The sequence below is a fragment of the Coccinella septempunctata genome, chromosome 3 (genome assembly GCF_907165205.1).
Source record: "Coccinella septempunctata chromosome 3, icCocSept1.1, whole genome shotgun sequence".
NCBI classification, from domain to species: domain Eukaryota; kingdom Metazoa; phylum Arthropoda; class Insecta; order Coleoptera; family Coccinellidae; genus Coccinella; species Coccinella septempunctata.
The window spans coordinates 43,764,384-43,782,929 of NC_058191.1; the positions used below are offsets into that span (position 1 = coordinate 43,764,384).

Sequence of the window (18,546 nt, forward strand, 5' to 3'; positions counted from 1 at the left end):
AATTCATCTCGCAAATCCCAATATCAAACATAAACCGATAAAAGGTCCGGCAGATAGGGATGAATTACTACTTACGAGGGTCTTTCTGTATCCATCCGATGAAAGTACAAGAATTCGAGATCAGGAACTACGGATATCGATACCAACGTCAAATTCAATCAACTGGGGCGTAATCCCTTTTCCAACATGAACTCTAATTGATCGTTACAGCACTAGACTTCCTACTTACCATCAACAATATTGAACTCGGAGGAGAGAGAAACTGATTTCTGACAAATCCGATTCAATATTCCGCTCAAATACGCGTTCGCAGTTCTCGGCCAGACCGAAGTTAAATTCGTTAATTAAAGATGGCCATTACCTGGAAAGGGCTCCAGTTACAGAAGAACTTTCCGAGTACGGCTATTGGTTCGGATTTGGGTATTGCGTGGGAGATTCGTTCGAGTTTGAAGGTTTTTTTTTTCGTTTCAGGAACTCGTTAAAATATTCTGCCTATTGCGTACACCTCGATAATGACATTTTCACTTTTCAATCCTCCGATATCATTAATTTTTTCCGGCAACCTTTCTAAATCGATCCGACTACACTGATCCCTCGAATACGGTTTATAAATTAGTGATTTTTGTTGAGATAGCTATATTATAAAAGTAACTTTCACCCTAGTATACACAGCTCCAGTAATTCTCAAGTTAAGACGTTAATTAAACTTCCATTTCAAAGTGATTATCGGAGTTCATGTGGCTTTTCTCTCTTTGTTGAAAGGACCTTCAAGGTATATCATTTCAACGAATCGAAAAGTCTTTTTACATACCGGAAATTAAAGTTCACGTAATAATATGAAGTCAAGGCAATTGAATACACAGGCTGTAATAAAGAATTTTACGAGAGAGAAAGACGATTCTACAACGACTGACCTATATTCACTTTAACGTAGAAAAAAGTAGCAGATATTTTACCGAATATTAATATTCACCTTGAGTCGTACACACTAATTAGGTCATATGTGAAATTTCCAACAGTTCGCCCTTTTAGAAAGGATTCCCAAACAATGAAACGACCCCTACACTCAGATTTAAAAGGATCAATTCGAATTCAGTGGAATCGCAGTCAGAGTTGCAGGATAATTATTAATACCAACTGGTCGAAGCGGAAACATCTAGACAATTTGTAGTTGAATAACAGCCTTCACCCTGCTCAGAAAGTTTTCCGTAATGTCCCTCAGAATTGTCATTCGTGCATGGTTATTATACAAAGTGGACTCCGTTGGTCCCTGGCATGTGGTCCAGTGCTACGTCCAGACGACTATATGGTGGACAATGAGTGGCCTGAATGCGAAGTTTAAGCGGATTGAATACAGGATGGATATGATTTTCTCCGATGGACTGATATTTCGAATAGAGTACACTAGTCACTGATGGAATATGCCCATCTTGTTCAAGTTTTTACTAAATTTCATGAAATTTATTGCAGAGATTGCACATAAGCCTCATTTTTTTTCCAGGTTCACTGGAATTTCACAAAATACCTGATAAAAAAAATTGATCTCTCCTCATCGAACATAATGAAATGTAAGGGTTTAATTTATGATTCCTGGTCAAAATACTGTATAGATTATCCTTACCAAGTAGGACTAGAGAGGTATTGATGAAAGATAGAATTTGATCTGTTTATTTAATTTGAAGCAAAAACCACCAACAAGCCCTCCATTTCAATCTTACAGCTTCTTAATTTAAACATTGTTTCAATTTGAATGAGTGAATTCTGCTTGAAACAAAGATAGTCTGAGTACCAATATCCACTTCTGTAGTTCTGTTTCTGTTTTATTTACTTCCTTCTAGGGGAATAAATCTAAACTTCAATCTCAGAGAGTTGCAATACAAAATGAGCGTTAATTAAAATATACAACATTATCTCGAGTTCGTCTCCATTTTCTTCAATAATTAATTCTATCGCGAAGGAGGTTTAGGAAATCCTTTCTGTGGCAATAAAGTTTTAAATTCAGTCTGAACGTGTTTAAAGCGGCCGGATTCAACTTTGCTCGATATACAACACTCAATTCCGAAAGTTTATCATTACTGTGAGTTACAAATAATCAGGAATATATTTTATTGCGAGTTGACTGAATGGAAAACGTTTTTCTTAGAAATAGTTGATACTTTTTGTTTGTAGGATGATGGCATGAAAGAAATTGAAATTCTGCTTCATGACACCTGCATCATCCTTTCGTTGTAATTGTTTTCAGTTACCAGGAGTTCTGAATGTCATATCTGGTATCTTAAAAACTCCATAGAATGAATCAAGATTTTAAACGTTTTTCCCCTATATCGCAATCATGAAAATGATTGCCAAAAATGAAACACTATAACCTCAATATTTTCATGAGGAATTCATAGATATTATACATCGCTGCTTGAATAAACGTATAAGATTCACCCTGTATGTGTATGCGCCAAAATCGTTAGTAGCAGTTGGCTCCCGATTAAAAGGTTTTTTCCCATTTTACACTGGTCTAGCTTATCGTAATTAAACCCTACAAGGGTACCATATGTAGCTCGCAAACTCGATGAAATAGCAATAAACAAGTTCTCAATGAGAGCCGATGAAAGTCATGGCTTAATATTGCTATTTCGATTGTTTGAATTTCTTTTTCGTTTTCGAGTTTATTGCAGGATCAGATGGGATACAAATATCGCCATTCTGAAACGATCGTGCATATATAATTCCAAGTATAATCGTTTCGAAAGCAGTGTTAAGTTGTTTGAATAAGGATCTGTTCGTATTTAATGCTCGTTGCATCATATCGAAGCAACAGATTAGGACGATATTTCTCTCGATAGAATTAATCTGTATCAATTCACCAGACACCTAACTATCACTCAATATTTCACTTAGCTTCTTCTCTAATGAAAAATATAATTTGCCTGACTGTGGATATTTGGATATTGATAACTTTCATGATAATCTATGTATAGCTAAATACGCGGTTACAAAATGGCGAATGCGTCACCTATTTAGGTGACGCATTCGCCATTTTGCAACCGCAAAACATGCATTGTCAAAAGTGAAGCCCAGGAGAGCTTGGCTTCACTTGGTCAGTCAACGAAAGAATGAAATAATCTGCATAGATTCCTTTGACAATATGATTCGTGGTGGCAGGTTGCTTCAATAGTATATATAAGTTATTTAGCTACTTTATATCTCACTCGAAGCGTTTTGTTCGTATTCCAACGCATAGAATATGAGACAAAATGTAAACGAGAATCTCAAGCAATCTCCAGAAATGCTTTCTTCTTCTTCTTTATACACAAATTCTATTCACCCTATCAATTTTGATAACGTTGATGATTGAAAATGACCTTTCGGTACATCAGAGAGTGACCTGCAATGATACCATCTTCTTGGGCCCGCAAAACCTGGTCCGAACTCAATTTTCCGCAACAGTGGCATCACCTGGAATCGATAAGATAATGGCCCAGGTTATGTGCAATTACTTCCACAATATTCCGGACACGGGATCGTTCTGACCCTTCAAGAATCGAACGGGGGCCTATGCATAATGTATCGCCCACTTTTTTGTTGTGTATCCCATGTGATCGTGACAAGCTGACGTGGAACAAGAAACGAAAATCTCAATAATGTAAATAGACTAGACGGCTTTTCGCGTACGGCAAATTTGACATGGAAGTGTTTTATATTCCTGTCTGGGGTAGAGACAATCTTTTGGTGGACGAAATGATGAACGATTTCTGAGGTATTCTTGTTTGGGTAAATTTATGGTGCGAGTGATATGATCGATTGCTTTCTCGGCTTGAATGTGTTATGGAGATTTTGGTAGTTATCTGTGGAAAATAGATAGGCATATGCAGGAGTTGGCAAATGCCAAAAGAGTGTGAGATATTTATACGTAAATGGTTTTATAGGTGCAGACTTTGTCTGTATAGTTGGGCATTAATACATTCGAAGAAGTAATTGAATTTCGTTACCGAATTCTCATTTCAACCTTAAAAAAGAGTCCTCAAACGTTGATCCTTGGTTCCTAGATTCTCGCATAAGTCGATATGAAAACAGTTATTCATCCATAATATGTGTCGGCAGATTTCAAAGCTCAATCATCTTTCTATAAGAAAAGAGATTTTATAACCCGCCTTAGGGTTTTATTCCCATTCAACATTCCCGAATCCCAAAGGAGCAACAACGATCGCCACCAATCCGTCCACACTTTATTGAAAAACCTCCGAACTCCGGTTCCCATCTCGCCAAAAATCCCAATTTGGAGGAGGACGCAGTAAAAAGAATAATCCCCATTTAAAATTGGCGCTTCCCCTACTTCGATGGGGTTAATGTAGCGGATTGTTTCAATTCAGTGCCGGGATTTCTCCTGCGAACTAACCCACTAACTTCGACTTGCTCCGATGGACTTTGAATATTTATCGTTTTCGTCCGGATTGAATTTTAAACGGTTCGAATTCTTTGCGCATCGCATTAGATGCTAATTTATTTGGAGGAAATTGCGAAATGCCGCCCGGCTCTGTATTTTGCATGTAAAAGCTGTTTTCGAGGTTAGGGAGGGAATTTTTACGGTGATGTTGCAGCGTGAACGTGCAACTCTAACATTTGAAGTATGCTATGAAATCAATCCAACTTCGATACAATAAAAGGAGAATGTTACAACGAAATTATCACAATATTTATACAATTCTAGGTGGAAAATAACCGACATACTATTCTTTGCCTAATGATATCGAAACATGAACATACGATTCGATATTTTCTTTTTCGAGTTTGCATTTCTACTGTTTTCCCATTGTTCGCGATCCATTTGCAACCGGAAGTAGCTGAGCTTGCGCGTTCATTTTTCCAAAGACGGTACTCGTCTTTTTCTCGAACGAAATTTGCGAATTTATATTCGAAGGCGACTGAGCGACGCGGCGTATTCTTACAACGGTATTTCTCGATATAACTAGATGAAATTTTGTATCGCTTCGAGCCATCCGAGGGGGTTGGGAGATTCCGGTTATATTAAAAGTTCCCATTCACGACGGAATTTGCGGAAAATTCGGAGCGGTTGTACGTTTTTCCGTTTTTCCGTTTCAATCGAATATAAACATTTCGGTATAGACGGTGCTGCATGTTGGTTGCAACGAACGGTGGAGAAATGGAAAATGAATAATTTCGCAGTGATATAAATTACAACTGGGGGCACTCTCATACCATGAGAATCTCTTTCATTCAGCTAGTCAACTGAGCCTATGCTTAAAGTGATCCCTGGCACCGATGTATAGAAGAACTTCGTTAAAACTCAGAACAAACCAATTGTACGAGTTAGAGACTCACCCTGTATAAGAGATACAGGGTGAGTCTCTAACTCGTACAATTATTGTTACAGTAGATTCTTGTGGTCAAAAGAAACATTTTTTTCTTATACCATTTTATCCGATTTGGCCCTGATAAAAAGGTATAGCCATTTTAAGTTTTCCTAATGAGTTTATGGTTAATCCCTTTTAATTTTTTTTTATTGTGGTATCGAAGAATTTTTCGTAATATATTGTCATGGGCATCAATATTCGATATCTGGTGATAACTTCTTGTCCGTGAATAGTCAATCACCTCACATTTTCCATAAATCATTTTCCACCGACTATGTCATCAATAAAACATGTATATTCCTGCACAGTCTGACATTGAAATGAAGTTAACGATACTTCTTCATCAAGTCCTGAATTTATCGTCAGCTCCCTTCCTGCCTACAGGACTCATCCAGCAACCCTTCAGACCAAGTTTCGATCATAAATTTTCGCGAGCATCGATGGAAACTTTCGACGCTTTTCATCTTCCGCGAAGTTCCCGCGAATCTGACTGTTAATTGTTGGAAAAATCTAATCCACTCCGCCTCGAGCTCTTCCGATAACTCTCCTCGAAACTTTCAATTAAGGATTCAATTATACCGACAGTAAATTACTGTGTGAACAATATTGGGGACATTAATCAGAAAGAAGGTAATTGTACGTAAACTGATTAAAGTTTAAAGTGGATCAAATATTCGATATAAATGCTGGGGGAGACGTTGCTTTGTCCTCGGAAAGATTCAGGGATGTCGAAGATTTATCCGACTCTAGATGATCGAGATGTCTCTTATCGAAAAGTTTCATACAATAACATGAATAGGTTTTAGCTTATTCATTTTCAAGATATGATTAAAAAAATATGTTGCTGATAAATAAATTCCTAGTTCCAGAACATTCGCCAAAAAGGAAGAGTTAAAATTCATGGAAAATTCATCAAAATCAGAACGTTCATTTTCTTCATTCTGTTTCAAAATATCTGAAGTTTGGAAGATATTTTTCTTGATGTCTAACTCTTATGCTCTATCTGTCAAATAAGTAGGCAACATTTTTTGACGTCGTTTTCAGCAATGTCGACGAATAGCGTCGTCGATACTTGGCCATCCCTACCTTCGGAACAATATAAACGGAGGACTAGGATAAGTTGAAAGGAAGACTTCTCGTCTCCCTATAAAACAATAAACTCGGATATAAATCCTTATTTATTCAGCTAATTGCATGCTGAAGATGAATAAATCGGAGGAAACGCTGCTTCCGAAATGGCCGGGATTGTCGAGAGCGAAAGTAAATGTAAAGGAGGAAATAAGGAGGATATTTGCCGGCGATTCGTAGCCCGGCCAAGAAAATATAAAATTTAATCACCGGATTTATTTGATCTGCGTAATCGCGGGTTCATTGACAAATTGTGCCTTTTTAATGGAACTGTTAACAACGTCCGGAAGAATTAATCAAGTCCGGGAATGGGGTAGTGAGGATTTACGATGGTGAACGTGCTGAGAAGAAATATTCCAAGGAAGGAAATAGGTATCGATAAAAGGAAATAGAATTATCGAGAAAAACATTAAGCTGCTGCGAAGTAATTTTTCGTACAAACGGATGGATTATCTTGTTTCTATAAATATTTTTAGTTGACACTTGATATTAAATATTATATAAAAGAAAATTATTTTGTGAAGATAGTGACAGTAGATTTTCAGAAATTCTAAACGTCAAATGTTTAACAATTCGAAGCACAGATTAAAAAACCTTATAGTAATAACGCGCGTTCAAAGAAATTCGTCGTCAAGTTACCTGAGGAAAATTAGGAAAAGTCTGAGAAAAAAACGAAAAAATAAGGTGATATACCAATTCAGGCCACTTTTCTTGATAAGACGCCACTGAGGACAATCTACTCTACAAAAATCCAACAAAGACCCGAAGGATATCTTTGCAATCCTGTTTGTCGTTGAACCTTCGGAAGGGCACACTTCATCTGCACTTTTCACACCCGGTGATGTTTTTCACTTTGTGGAGAATTCTCTAGGTACAGGATGGCGTGGACAGCAGTAAACTGGGATGAAAGGAATTTTTACAAGGGATATTCCGTACCAGTCTTCGCAATTGAATTTCTCTACGCTTTGGTATCAAATGCACAAAGGTTTGTGAGAATTTATCAAACTTAACAATGATTGTTGGGAGTTCTGTGATCTGATATGCCGAGTTGAACTCGTTGATCCTTTTCGGAGCTGTCTGTCCGATATTAAATTTTGTTAGCTTGACCGGTGCCTATGTTTGACGAGTGTTTCCAACTAAATCATCATCCATTTACATACTTCCTCAGCTTTAGAGGTTCTTTGACGTGATTATTTTCACCGTCTTCTCATTTCAACTCAAAAATATTGGTTGAAATAGCATTTTTTAGAAATTCCAAATTTCACGGACAAATATTTTTCATTCCTGTTATTCGAATAGAGTTCCGACGGCATTCTCGGTAGATGTAAGAAACCCGGATCGAAGAGAAATAGGGCAAACATCCGAAGTTATCAGAAACGTAGCATGTTTTCGTTGAATCCTATTAATCCAACATCGATTTCCCTGGTCCATGAAAAGAACCAATTTTCCCTAAATTTAATATGTGATCTGACGAGATGATGGATAACATTGAGGTCAATTTGACTGTGTATGTATCCCGGAAAATTCACATTTATCGTCAGATGCACACGAGATTTGGCATACCCGGAAAACATACCGGAGTCGCGACTCTCAGACTGGAGCGGGTTTTCGACATTCTCATAAGGTATATGTTTGGCGGATGTCGTGTCTCGGAATTACTTCCGACATTTTCCCGTGTGAATATGGAGTTTTCTTCCCCGACAATATTATTCTCCTGCTCCTATCATATTGGTCGTGTTTTGAAGATGTCTAGAATGTATTGGGCTCCAGTTTCACAATATCCAGAGGTTGATATTCTCGTATAATTTCATGCAAAAATGAAAAACTTCAAAATGGAAAATTCACTACTTTATTGGTTTCACACTTGTCGAATCGAATCTATAATACGCCTGCATTCCATACTCATCTGAGTGTAGTTGTATTTTAATTCATAAAAATTTTATACACCTACGTTTGCGATTTAGAAATTGTTCGTATCATGAATAGTGAATCTTTTCCAATCGATCGAATCCATCCTAACGCAAAGACTTAATTGAATATAAACTATTCAGATGGAAATGCGTTTACTGATGTGGAAATAATGCATCACAATTGCACATAGAGCAAATATGATAGCATTCGTATGCAATGTGTAAATGACGTTCGATGAAACTCTAACAACATGGTAAAATGTTGAACCACAATCATTACCCTTACTCCTCTAGTCTTGAAGCTTTTAGATCAATATTATTATACCTAATATAATATTTTCAGATCTACGGTACTCCCAGTTTATCTTTGATAGCTGATTTTAGGTCTCATTTTATACTTTCTGCTGGAACGTTTTTTCGAAAAATACGTTTCCATTGTAAGAGTATTCACATGGTTTCTGAACTCATCCGTTGATCGTTGACCGAAAATGGAAAAATAAATTAGCATACAACAAAAATACACAGCGATTACTTCTGGTTCGAAGGACGCATTTGTCCAAAATCGTTTAAAAACTTCCAACAAACAACTGCATATTTGTCGGTCGTTGGAAACGAAACGAAAATGAAAAAAAACACTTACCTGGCGCAATAAACTTAATGATGTGTTTGGGTGTATGTGTGTTCATGAAATACATTCTCGTACAGGGCTGTTAAAGTGTTTCCATTCGTTAAAACATGATATTTATGCTAAACCCGCAATACTTAGCATATAGCCTACCGGAATAATATCCATAAAATGGACGGGAAGGAAATACACCTACTGTACTAATTTGGTTCACTTCATAAAGATCCACAATCTTTTATGTTGGAATTATGCTAAGCGAATGGGGCATTATTAAATTCCGTGTGTACTTTTACCAAAGACTCGAGGATACACATCGCGTCTATTCAACTGTTCTCAGATCTTCCTTTCATTATTTGTTTTCTCGGATTCAAGTGAAGAGCAGAATTTCATTTGGACCAATTATAATACCTGATTATCTTTGCCTCAGATTTTCCTTTCATATGGCAATCTGCTCTGGATCTGTAGATTTTCAGGAATTACATTCTTATCCGATTTGGGATATTAATGAATTAAAGGTTGAGATTTTCACTATTTATGTTGATGAAAATTAATGTTAATTCGGACTGAAATTGATTTTATTCCAGTATCTAAGGTTTTCACGAACTAAGAAAACTTTTGTCGACTGAAGGTATATTTGAATTCACTAATTGAATGACTCTTCATGTGTAACGAAACCATGTTGAAAGAAATATTTTTTCAATACAATACGAAATAATGATAGAATGTGCATGATAGAAACGCGTCAAGATTCGAAATGTTGAATGGAAGCACTTATGGCAATATCAGACCCGTCTCCACTAACGTTTCCCATTTTCCCCTGATGCAACTCCCAGAGATCGAAAGATTCATTTCCCCCCTTCACTCGACAACCTCGCGCCGATTGAAAATTGAAGAGAAAAATTCGTTTTCCGCTCGTGAAAATCGCCGAGATGTGTCTTACAATCGACACCTATAATTCTACGTCAGGTAGGTCCGGCCATCTCTCGGATCTGGTGAGTTTTCCCATTATCGATTTTCCGGCGGATGGTTACTTCTGGCGGCACCTCGCGAACGAAGAGGGAAAACGGGGTTTTCACCGAAGTTCGAACTGCTGCCAAGAGAGGGAGTCAGGTGTTCCATTGGGTAGAGTTATCAATGAAAGGAATCCTCCTTTGAAGTCGAACAGGAAAGGAAGAAAATCTTTTTTGTGGGTGTGGAAAGTGGGTTCGGTTTTAAAACAGGGCGCTTTTCTTCGGTAATCGATAATTTGGAATTGTGTAAATTATTTCAGTTTTTCAGCTGATTCATTCTGAAATTTTGAGCTCCGTCCTCATTCGAGAAAATCTCTCAATAACCAATTCAATATGGACTACCTCAATCTTCAAAAAACGCGTTAATTTTTATTTCAATCCATTTTACTAAAACTGGATTGTTTCAGGTAGTAAAAAGTATTTTGTGATGCAAGTTTGTAGCATATTTGTAGGATATTGAAACACCATGGTCCCATAATAATCAATGCAAGGTTAAATACTCGTATTTTTCTTATTTTACCCTATCAAATGATTTGAGAAACTTTTCACAAAATTCTAGTTCTTAACCCTACAACCATCTCCTTTCAAAGACTTCAGAGGACGTCCATATTGAAACCAGACAAAGAAAGTTACTCCCGCTTGACGTTATGCGGTGAATAAAATTGAACCCCTTAATTAAATCAATTTTTTCTCTTCCCCAATATCGCTATTGTTTTCGGGTCTGTTTATTTGCCGACACCTGGTAACTCAATAGCATTTTATTAGTTTCCCCTTTCTCCTTGTTTTTGTTTGCACAAGATCCCTGCGAGAGGAGGGGTGAGTTAATGATTGTTTTACTCCTGCCCCGTGTTTTTCGCCGACAGCCGATAGAGGGCGTTGTGATCTTCTCTCCTAAATCTAGCAGTTAGGGCAAAAAGCGAGTAACCTGGTTTTTAAGAGCTTGCGATTTATATGTGGGTGAAAAACAACTCCCATCGATGGAGATAACATCACAAGTGTGGGAAGTGCCGAAAATATTTTAGCCAGAAAGATGGGAACAACTTTCTGTACAATGTGAACCATTTTCGAGCTCAAATTTACATTTTGTAATGTGAATTTTTTTTTGCAAACCCTCTCTTCAAGTATGATGTTCATCAATCGAGGAATACGATTTTATTTGGTGAAAATTCAACCCTCTTCTTTTCAGTCAAGTTATGAAAGTTCTTTCTGGGGTTTTATGTTGAATACAGGATCGATTACCCCATTATAAATTTAATGTTGAATACTGAGCTCTTAACCTCCTTGAATATAAACCAATAACCCCATTGTTGTTTTCATTTTGATAGTCTCGCTCGAATATACTCCTAACAATTAGGTACCCACCTAATTATTCTTCCCTTCTTCTTAACTTCAGCGTTCTTCTTGATATTAATTAGGAAAGTTTAGGAATACCCTCGCTGGAAGTTTTCTTAGGGTATGAATCTTTCTCGATTAATTTTTAAGCTCGCGTTCGATTATCGTCAAATGATAGGAGTGGACCATTCTTTCAACTAATTTCAGAGGAGGAAAATGAATAATTTTTTCATTGGAGATTAAGAACTTTGATGCCTAGAATTCCTTTGTGATTAAATCAGGGAAATAACAGCTTATAACTATCACTAATGTGAGGATGTATTTATTAGCACTATTGAAAAAAAAGTCACAGAACAAAGAATCGAATTTCTGTTTGGCAACAAGGATGCCAGTTGAAATTCAGAAAAAAAGGAGACAGCATCGGACATCTTCCATCTTATTTCTGTGTGGGCTTAACGAAAGCCTCGATTTGCTTCAAGATCCACCAATTTTCTTCAGGAAAATGTCACCATGCCTCGTCGGAAGTTAGAGATGTTCCCCTCCGTGAACAACCGCAATAATCCACCGCAGGAATAGTTGGGGGTTACGTTGAAAGTTCTCAGGAACAGACTTCAAGGATTTCAGACTTAAATGATCCGTAAGTCCGCTGCTTGGGTTGTTAAACACCCCCGTATAGAATAAATACCTAGCCGAAGTTCCAGATTGCCAAGGGCTTGGGATCGGGAACTTCGATCCGTTTTCATTTTCGGATTAACAATTTTTTCCATCGAGAAGTTATTTCTCCTGAGTTTTCTATTCGTGTCCGATATTTCTCTCCTGTATTTTCATCATCTTCTTCGTGACAATGTATCTTAGTCTCGGAAAGGCCAACACTCGCCAGGACCATCTGCAGTCTACTACAAACAATCGATTTGAAAGGCAAGAGCTCGATAATGTAAAAAGAGAATAATATAATGGAAGAACACATGTTAACAGATAACTCAACAGAAGCCACGAATAAAGAGAAATTTATATGTGATCCCTATTAATCGAGCAGTGTATTTGAATAGAGTCTTCGGAAGTATTTACTTGAGCCTAGAGCCTAGTATAAAGTGAACCAACTTGCCTTCTTCCATTTTCGAATAAATTCCCAACTCCCCGTGTTATCCAAGATTCAATTCGGGGAGGATGATTTATTCTAGAATAAAACAACTGGATGTTTGCCTTCCACTTCGCTCAAATCGTTAATGAACAAAAACAGGCACCAGTCTCCGAAACGAGTTCAACATTATGCAAATTTTATTCCAGGTCACCTGACTATAAAATATCCGAAGAGATATTTCCACCGAGTTGAAGTTGGCGTGCGGGTAAGATAAACGTTCCAATCCAGGAATATACAAGAAACGTTTCATTATAACTTTCCCCATCCCCAATAAACGCATTATTCAACGTATTTATGTACTTTGTTCATAAAAAATACCGCGAGGAAGTTGCGGAAAGAAAGTTTCTAATCAACGGTGGTGGGTGGCACAGGCCTGTTTGAGAAAGCGTAAAACTGGGGGAATTTTTATTTCATTTTCAGTTAGACGAAACTGGAAAAATTCTTCTTTTAACTGAAAATTCTGTTCATCTGGTGTAGATCCTTAAGGAATTCGATTTATCAAAATACAATATTTTTTTCTGCCTGCAGAAATTTTTGAAAATCATTAATTCGATTCATTCACAAAATTTAGAATCAATAACAAGTCCAGCCTCGTCATCAAGTATACTCTCATACTGATGGGATCAAAATTTTGTATCACTCGGTATAAAGTTGTGTACAACACTGCGTCATCTTTCTCGTTTAATCATACTCGTATTCCTTCCTGTTTGTCAGGACCGATAGCGGGCAGTTGTCAACCGTGAAGCCCGATTTAATGAAGATGCTCATCAAATAAATTACGCGGCCGCCGAAGGGTTGAGATTATTTGTATTTCGCGTTATTTACCCTTCGGAGGGGTGGGACCAAACGTCGACAGCAATGATCGATAAAATGCCATCTTCAGGAGATTTAGGCGGTGTTCTAAATCCCCGAAATTATATTGCAGACACGAACTGTTGCTCCGCAAATTTCGAACGGCAAAGTCGGCTCTTCTCTCTTATCTGCGGAGAATGGATTTTGTTTGTTTTTTCGATTAAGGATACTCCGAAAACAATTGGAGCACTTATCTTCCTGCGCGCTGCCGATTGTTATGTATGAGGACTCCCGCTGTCGCTCGGGCTCGAACTGTTTGTTCGCAGCGATTTTTTTTTCGTTGTTTTTGTTTTGAGTTCTGGATAATTGGGAACTAACGATTTCCTCTGCGAATGAATCGACGGCGAACGAAAATTAGGCACCTTTAATCATTGCGATATAGGTACAACAAAGCGATCTTTGTTGTGAAAGATAATTAAATCGCTGTACAGAACGTCAGGACGCTCTGATGAACAAATATTGTAAAGCAAAGCATATTCAACGTGCTATTGTGTTCTTTTGCTACGATTTAAAAAAAATATCGCATTTCTGAAAGAACGGTTGGAAAACCAATATGAATCAACATTCGTTTAACTCACTTTTGTACTCTTCGAATTCATAAAAAAGCGCTCCTCCGATAAAGGTATTTTTCTTGACCAACAGGGGGTTTGTTGCTCAAAGTAGGTAATATTTTCTATGAATACCCCATTTAATCGATGAATGATAGGTGCTAGGCTTTGAAAAATGTCTGGGATATTCAGAATTGTAGAGCCATTTCGAGATATATTTACTTTCTACTGTTATCTACACTTCTCAGGCAAATTTGCTCTATTTCAGTACCTATTTTTTAACTGCACTCAATTTGCATATTTAGTTGCATATAATTCAATTTCAAAGCGTGCTGAGGGAACTTTTCTGTTCCGATTCTGTAGATTTCGAAAGTGATTTCTTTTTTGTTGAGACCTTCCTTCACATATTTCAGGGTATGAAGGTTCACGGTCGTTTCCTAATCTTCTGACGTCGTAATCCGAGAATATACGCCGTCTTCACTCTAGCATGTGAAAATTTCTTCAGAGATTGCGGAATTCCAATTTAGACCAAAGTTTTCATACTGAGCCCCTTATACCTAGCGCGCGTCTGCATCGCCGCCGCCTCCTTACAAACAATCTGCAAGCCCTTTGTGAGACTTTGCCTGCGTGCGCTTTGCGGAAAATATCGCCGCAAATACAGCGGTAAGAATGTTTTGGAATTTAATACGATTTCACTTTTACCACCTCAAAAGAACTTTGTCGCTCGCGAAAGATCTTTGATGAAAATTTGGATGTCGTCATGGATACCTTCTTCGTTCGAAAGTTTCCGGGCATTCAGAGGAACTTCCTCCAGCCCTTGGACCATTCAACATATGAAGATTCCACTCTCTCGTAATCGGTGGGAAAAAAAAGATAGCATTCTACCATCCTTTTCGAACATTTTTGAAATTGCTTTTGCAGACAACTCATGCAGCACATGCTAATGAATGGTATATTCTGATTTTCTGAACGACAACATGGGTATCTTAAAGGAAGATCTATACAGACTACCATAAAAAGTACTAGAATCTTTTGAGAGTGAAATCCTTGCCTTAGGACTATTTCTGAACTAATCTAGAGCATTTGACTGTACAGAGGTCGATAAACTAATGAGAAAACTTTGAAATTCAGGAATAATATGATCAGTATTGAAATGGGTCAAACCATACCTCAAGAAGAGGTAACAACAAGAAGAAATTACAATAAATGGTGAAACAATAAGATCAGAACATCTAGCCATAGAACTTGGACTCACACAGGGAGTGTGTCTCTGTTATACATCAAGGATTTTGGAGAGGACATCCAAGAAGCAAAATTCTGTGTTAAGAATGTCAGTAATACCAAACTTAATTTCTATACAGAAGACGATAATGGCATCGGAAACAACCCAGAAATGAAGTGTCGTTAATAACATTTCCAGCATTCTATAGATCATCGATGAGAGCTGAAAGTTGGAAGGGCTGTCTGAGCAATCTCAAACAGACAGACCTCTTTTCATTTTTCAAACAACTATCTGACGCGAAAGTTTTCCTTTCGAGCGGTCAATAATTCCACTTCGATTCGCCACATTCCACAAGACAAATCGAACTCTCATAAACGTCAAAACGTCTCCGATCTGCGAGAGTTTCACGCAATTTGCACACCCACCACCAGCCGGGGTTTCGAACTCCACCACCAACTCCAGCAACCAGACGACTTTGATGTGGAGACGACATGAAGAATTTCCGAGGAGAAGAGACAGACTGTGCTGCGGATTCGGGGAGTGGAAGTAAACATCGTCGTAGCGGAGAGGACGAAACTAATATAGTTGCCGGCATGAAAAGGCGAAATTGTCACCGAAATGGCCCGGGGTAATGGGGATAATCGTCCCAGTAATTTAGGTGTATTCCGTTTCCGTTGAAGGGTTCTGTGTGTTATTTGTATTGCGGTGTTTTCGACCTCGGGCTAGATGGCTGATCGGGAAAATTTCCAGAGAATTGGAGGGGTCCTCGTGCGAGGGTGATTTTTCATTAACTCTTGAGATTCCATATTTTCTTAACTGCATCGGGAGGATTGCTTGGAGATTAAGGAGGGTTTACGCGTTTTTCCAACTACGGGGTGGTCAATGGAGAGAGAAATGAGAGACCAATTCAGGCCTCATGCAGGGTGACTAAAACTCAACCGCAAATTGAGCGATTAGAGGATTGGTGTTTATTAGAGTAACAAGGAGGGGAAATTTGCCGGTTTATTTTCGTATTATTTTTTGTAATTGTTATTTTTTTCATATACGAATTACGTCCTTGAGTTTATAGGCTGATATTAGTTGAAAAAATACTCTTTCAGAATAACTTTCAACAAAAATTTCTTTTACAGATGGGATCGTAATGGACACGAGCAATTCAGGAACGTTGAGTAGAAGAGGCCTGAAGACTTTGACAGGCATGAGAAGGCAGAGGAGTCTCGAGTGGCGACAAGAAAGGGGTTATAGTTCGAGCGATGAAGAAATCACAACCAGGCCTGTGGATAGTCACGTTTTCGCTTCGCTTTTAGCTCAAGCCCAACAAGAATACTCATGTAAGTTCCCATCGATTTTTTCATATACGAGTAGCTAATAATGAAAGGTTGGAATTCTGAGGAGAGTTTTAATTCTTCTCAATCTTGAAGATTTATAAATTGCGATCGAACCATGTGTAAAAGTGATGCGTGATAGGTCGGCTCAAATAAATTTCTCATCATACCTCTACTCAGGCGAAATAAATATTGTGAGTGAGATAGCTTATTATCGAACTACCATATCTCAGGCGTGAAGAAATGTTTTAACCCTTTGTAGCCCAAGGTCATAAAATTTTAAATCACTTTAGCATATGATAGGTTTTAACAAATAAAAAAACACGTATTTCTCAAAAATTAAAAAAATATTTATTATTATTTATTTATTTGACAATTTAGGGAGTGTAACATTACTGTAACATTGAGTGAAACTAAAAGAAAATACACTTATGAGGTATGGAAGGAAGATGTGTTCCAATGACTGATTACCCTTGGCAATTGAATCAATGACATTATATAAGTTGCACCAATAAACTGCTGGATATCTGTATCGGTAATTTGAAGGGATTGGTTTGGTTTTTTTTATATTATGTAAAGATTTGTTTGTTCTGTAATGAAAGTTCAATTCTTTAGAAAAAAAAATTTAAGAAAAATTGAATTGGTGTATCAAGCTCCAGTAAATTAGGTGGTAAAGTAGGGGAGAGTTCCTTTGAACTGGACAGCCCATGATCCGGACGCTACAGTTTTCTTCTACACTCGATAGCAATTTAGCATCCCTTACGTAAATCCCATTTTCGCAACATCGATCGAGATCTCTTGTAAAATGGCTGACCCTGTGGCTCGCGCCTTGGTGCGAAAATGGGATTTACGTAAAGGAGGATGCCGAATCACCATCGAGTGTTTTAAAAAACTGTAGCGTCCGGTTCATGGGCCGTCCAATTCAAAGGAACTCTCCCCTAGTATTTCTAGTAAATCGTAACTGCTGGTCGTGAAGAACTAGGTTTTTTTCTTCTATTGTAGTTGCCGCTTTTTTTGCCTTTGATTAGTGGAAGCTTTATTCGAATGGCCACCTTGCTGTCCAGGATATGCAGACGAGGGGCCAGCAATAGGCTCACTGCGTTCAGATTTTTCAATAATTGAATCTAGAAGAAGATACTGCAGTATCTTCTCCACAATCAGATAAAAGTTGAACTTTTTTCTTCTAATAACGGCTGAAAATCTGGATCAATAACGCTGTCATCACCAATTTTACATGAATATCCACATACTTTAGTTCCAAATAATATTTCTATCGTCACCCAATGTGACAGAAATGTTACAAACATATAAAGTTAGGTTTTGCATATAAAAACGCAAAAATATGCTTCGGTAACAATATATGAACAAAGTCAATCACTTCCCCATAGATTTCGACAAAAACAATACAATTTTATACACTTTTAGTATATTTTTATAAAATTCAAACTTCCAAAATGTTTTTTCTTGTCACTTTCATCAACGCACGAAATTCAAACCCGCTAAATGCATCAAATTATACCTCCTATGATTTATATTTGATACTAAAATGTTCGGTGTGGTATGTTATAATACTGTGATACTGATTTGAATGAACTCAAATGTTGAGTATACATTTTAGAAGGATTATTAAGGTTTGTTACAGAAATGTCACACGAGGCTACAAAGGGTTAAGACCGACATAGTTTTGTCTTCATTCATTCTCCCGTAGGTGGATATTCAATTGAGGTAGTTTTAGTTACCTAGATCGCAAACTCTCGACCAAGGATGAGGTTCTGAGAACCTTGTTAAGCAAGCGTGTTTGCCATCTCTCTGTAGCCTAGCACTATTACATTGTTGAGGGACCAACAATGAATGGTAGGGAGATCTTCGAGAGATTCCCAGATCTCTTCAGACCAATCTGTCTCAAAAATACCAGAATCTTATTCGAACAAGCCCATTGAAGACTTCCTGAGAGATTACGCCGAAACCTTGAAGAATCGGCCAAATTATCGAATGAATTTTTTCACCCTGGGTCTGGTGACCCACGCAAGAGATTCCCGTTTCAAGAATCTTATCAACCTGGACCGTCTCGAGGAACTAATATCGAA

General features: G+C 37.7%; 1 protein-coding gene across 2 annotated transcripts in view; it reads left to right on the plus strand.

Moving 5' to 3' along the window:
• Positions 1 to 16,264: 16,264 nt before the first annotated feature.
• Positions 16,265 to 18,546, plus strand: part of LOC123309379 (teneurin-a) — a 126,152-nt gene continuing 123,870 nt past the window's right edge. For both annotated transcript variants that reach the window (XM_044892468.1, XM_044892469.1), the window contains exon 1: positions 16,265 to 16,465. In XM_044892468.1, coding sequence (XP_044748403.1) covers positions 16,276 to 16,465 — 190 coding nt within the window. In that variant the 5' untranslated portion in view covers positions 16,265 to 16,275. The remainder of the gene's footprint in view (positions 16,466 to 18,546) is intronic.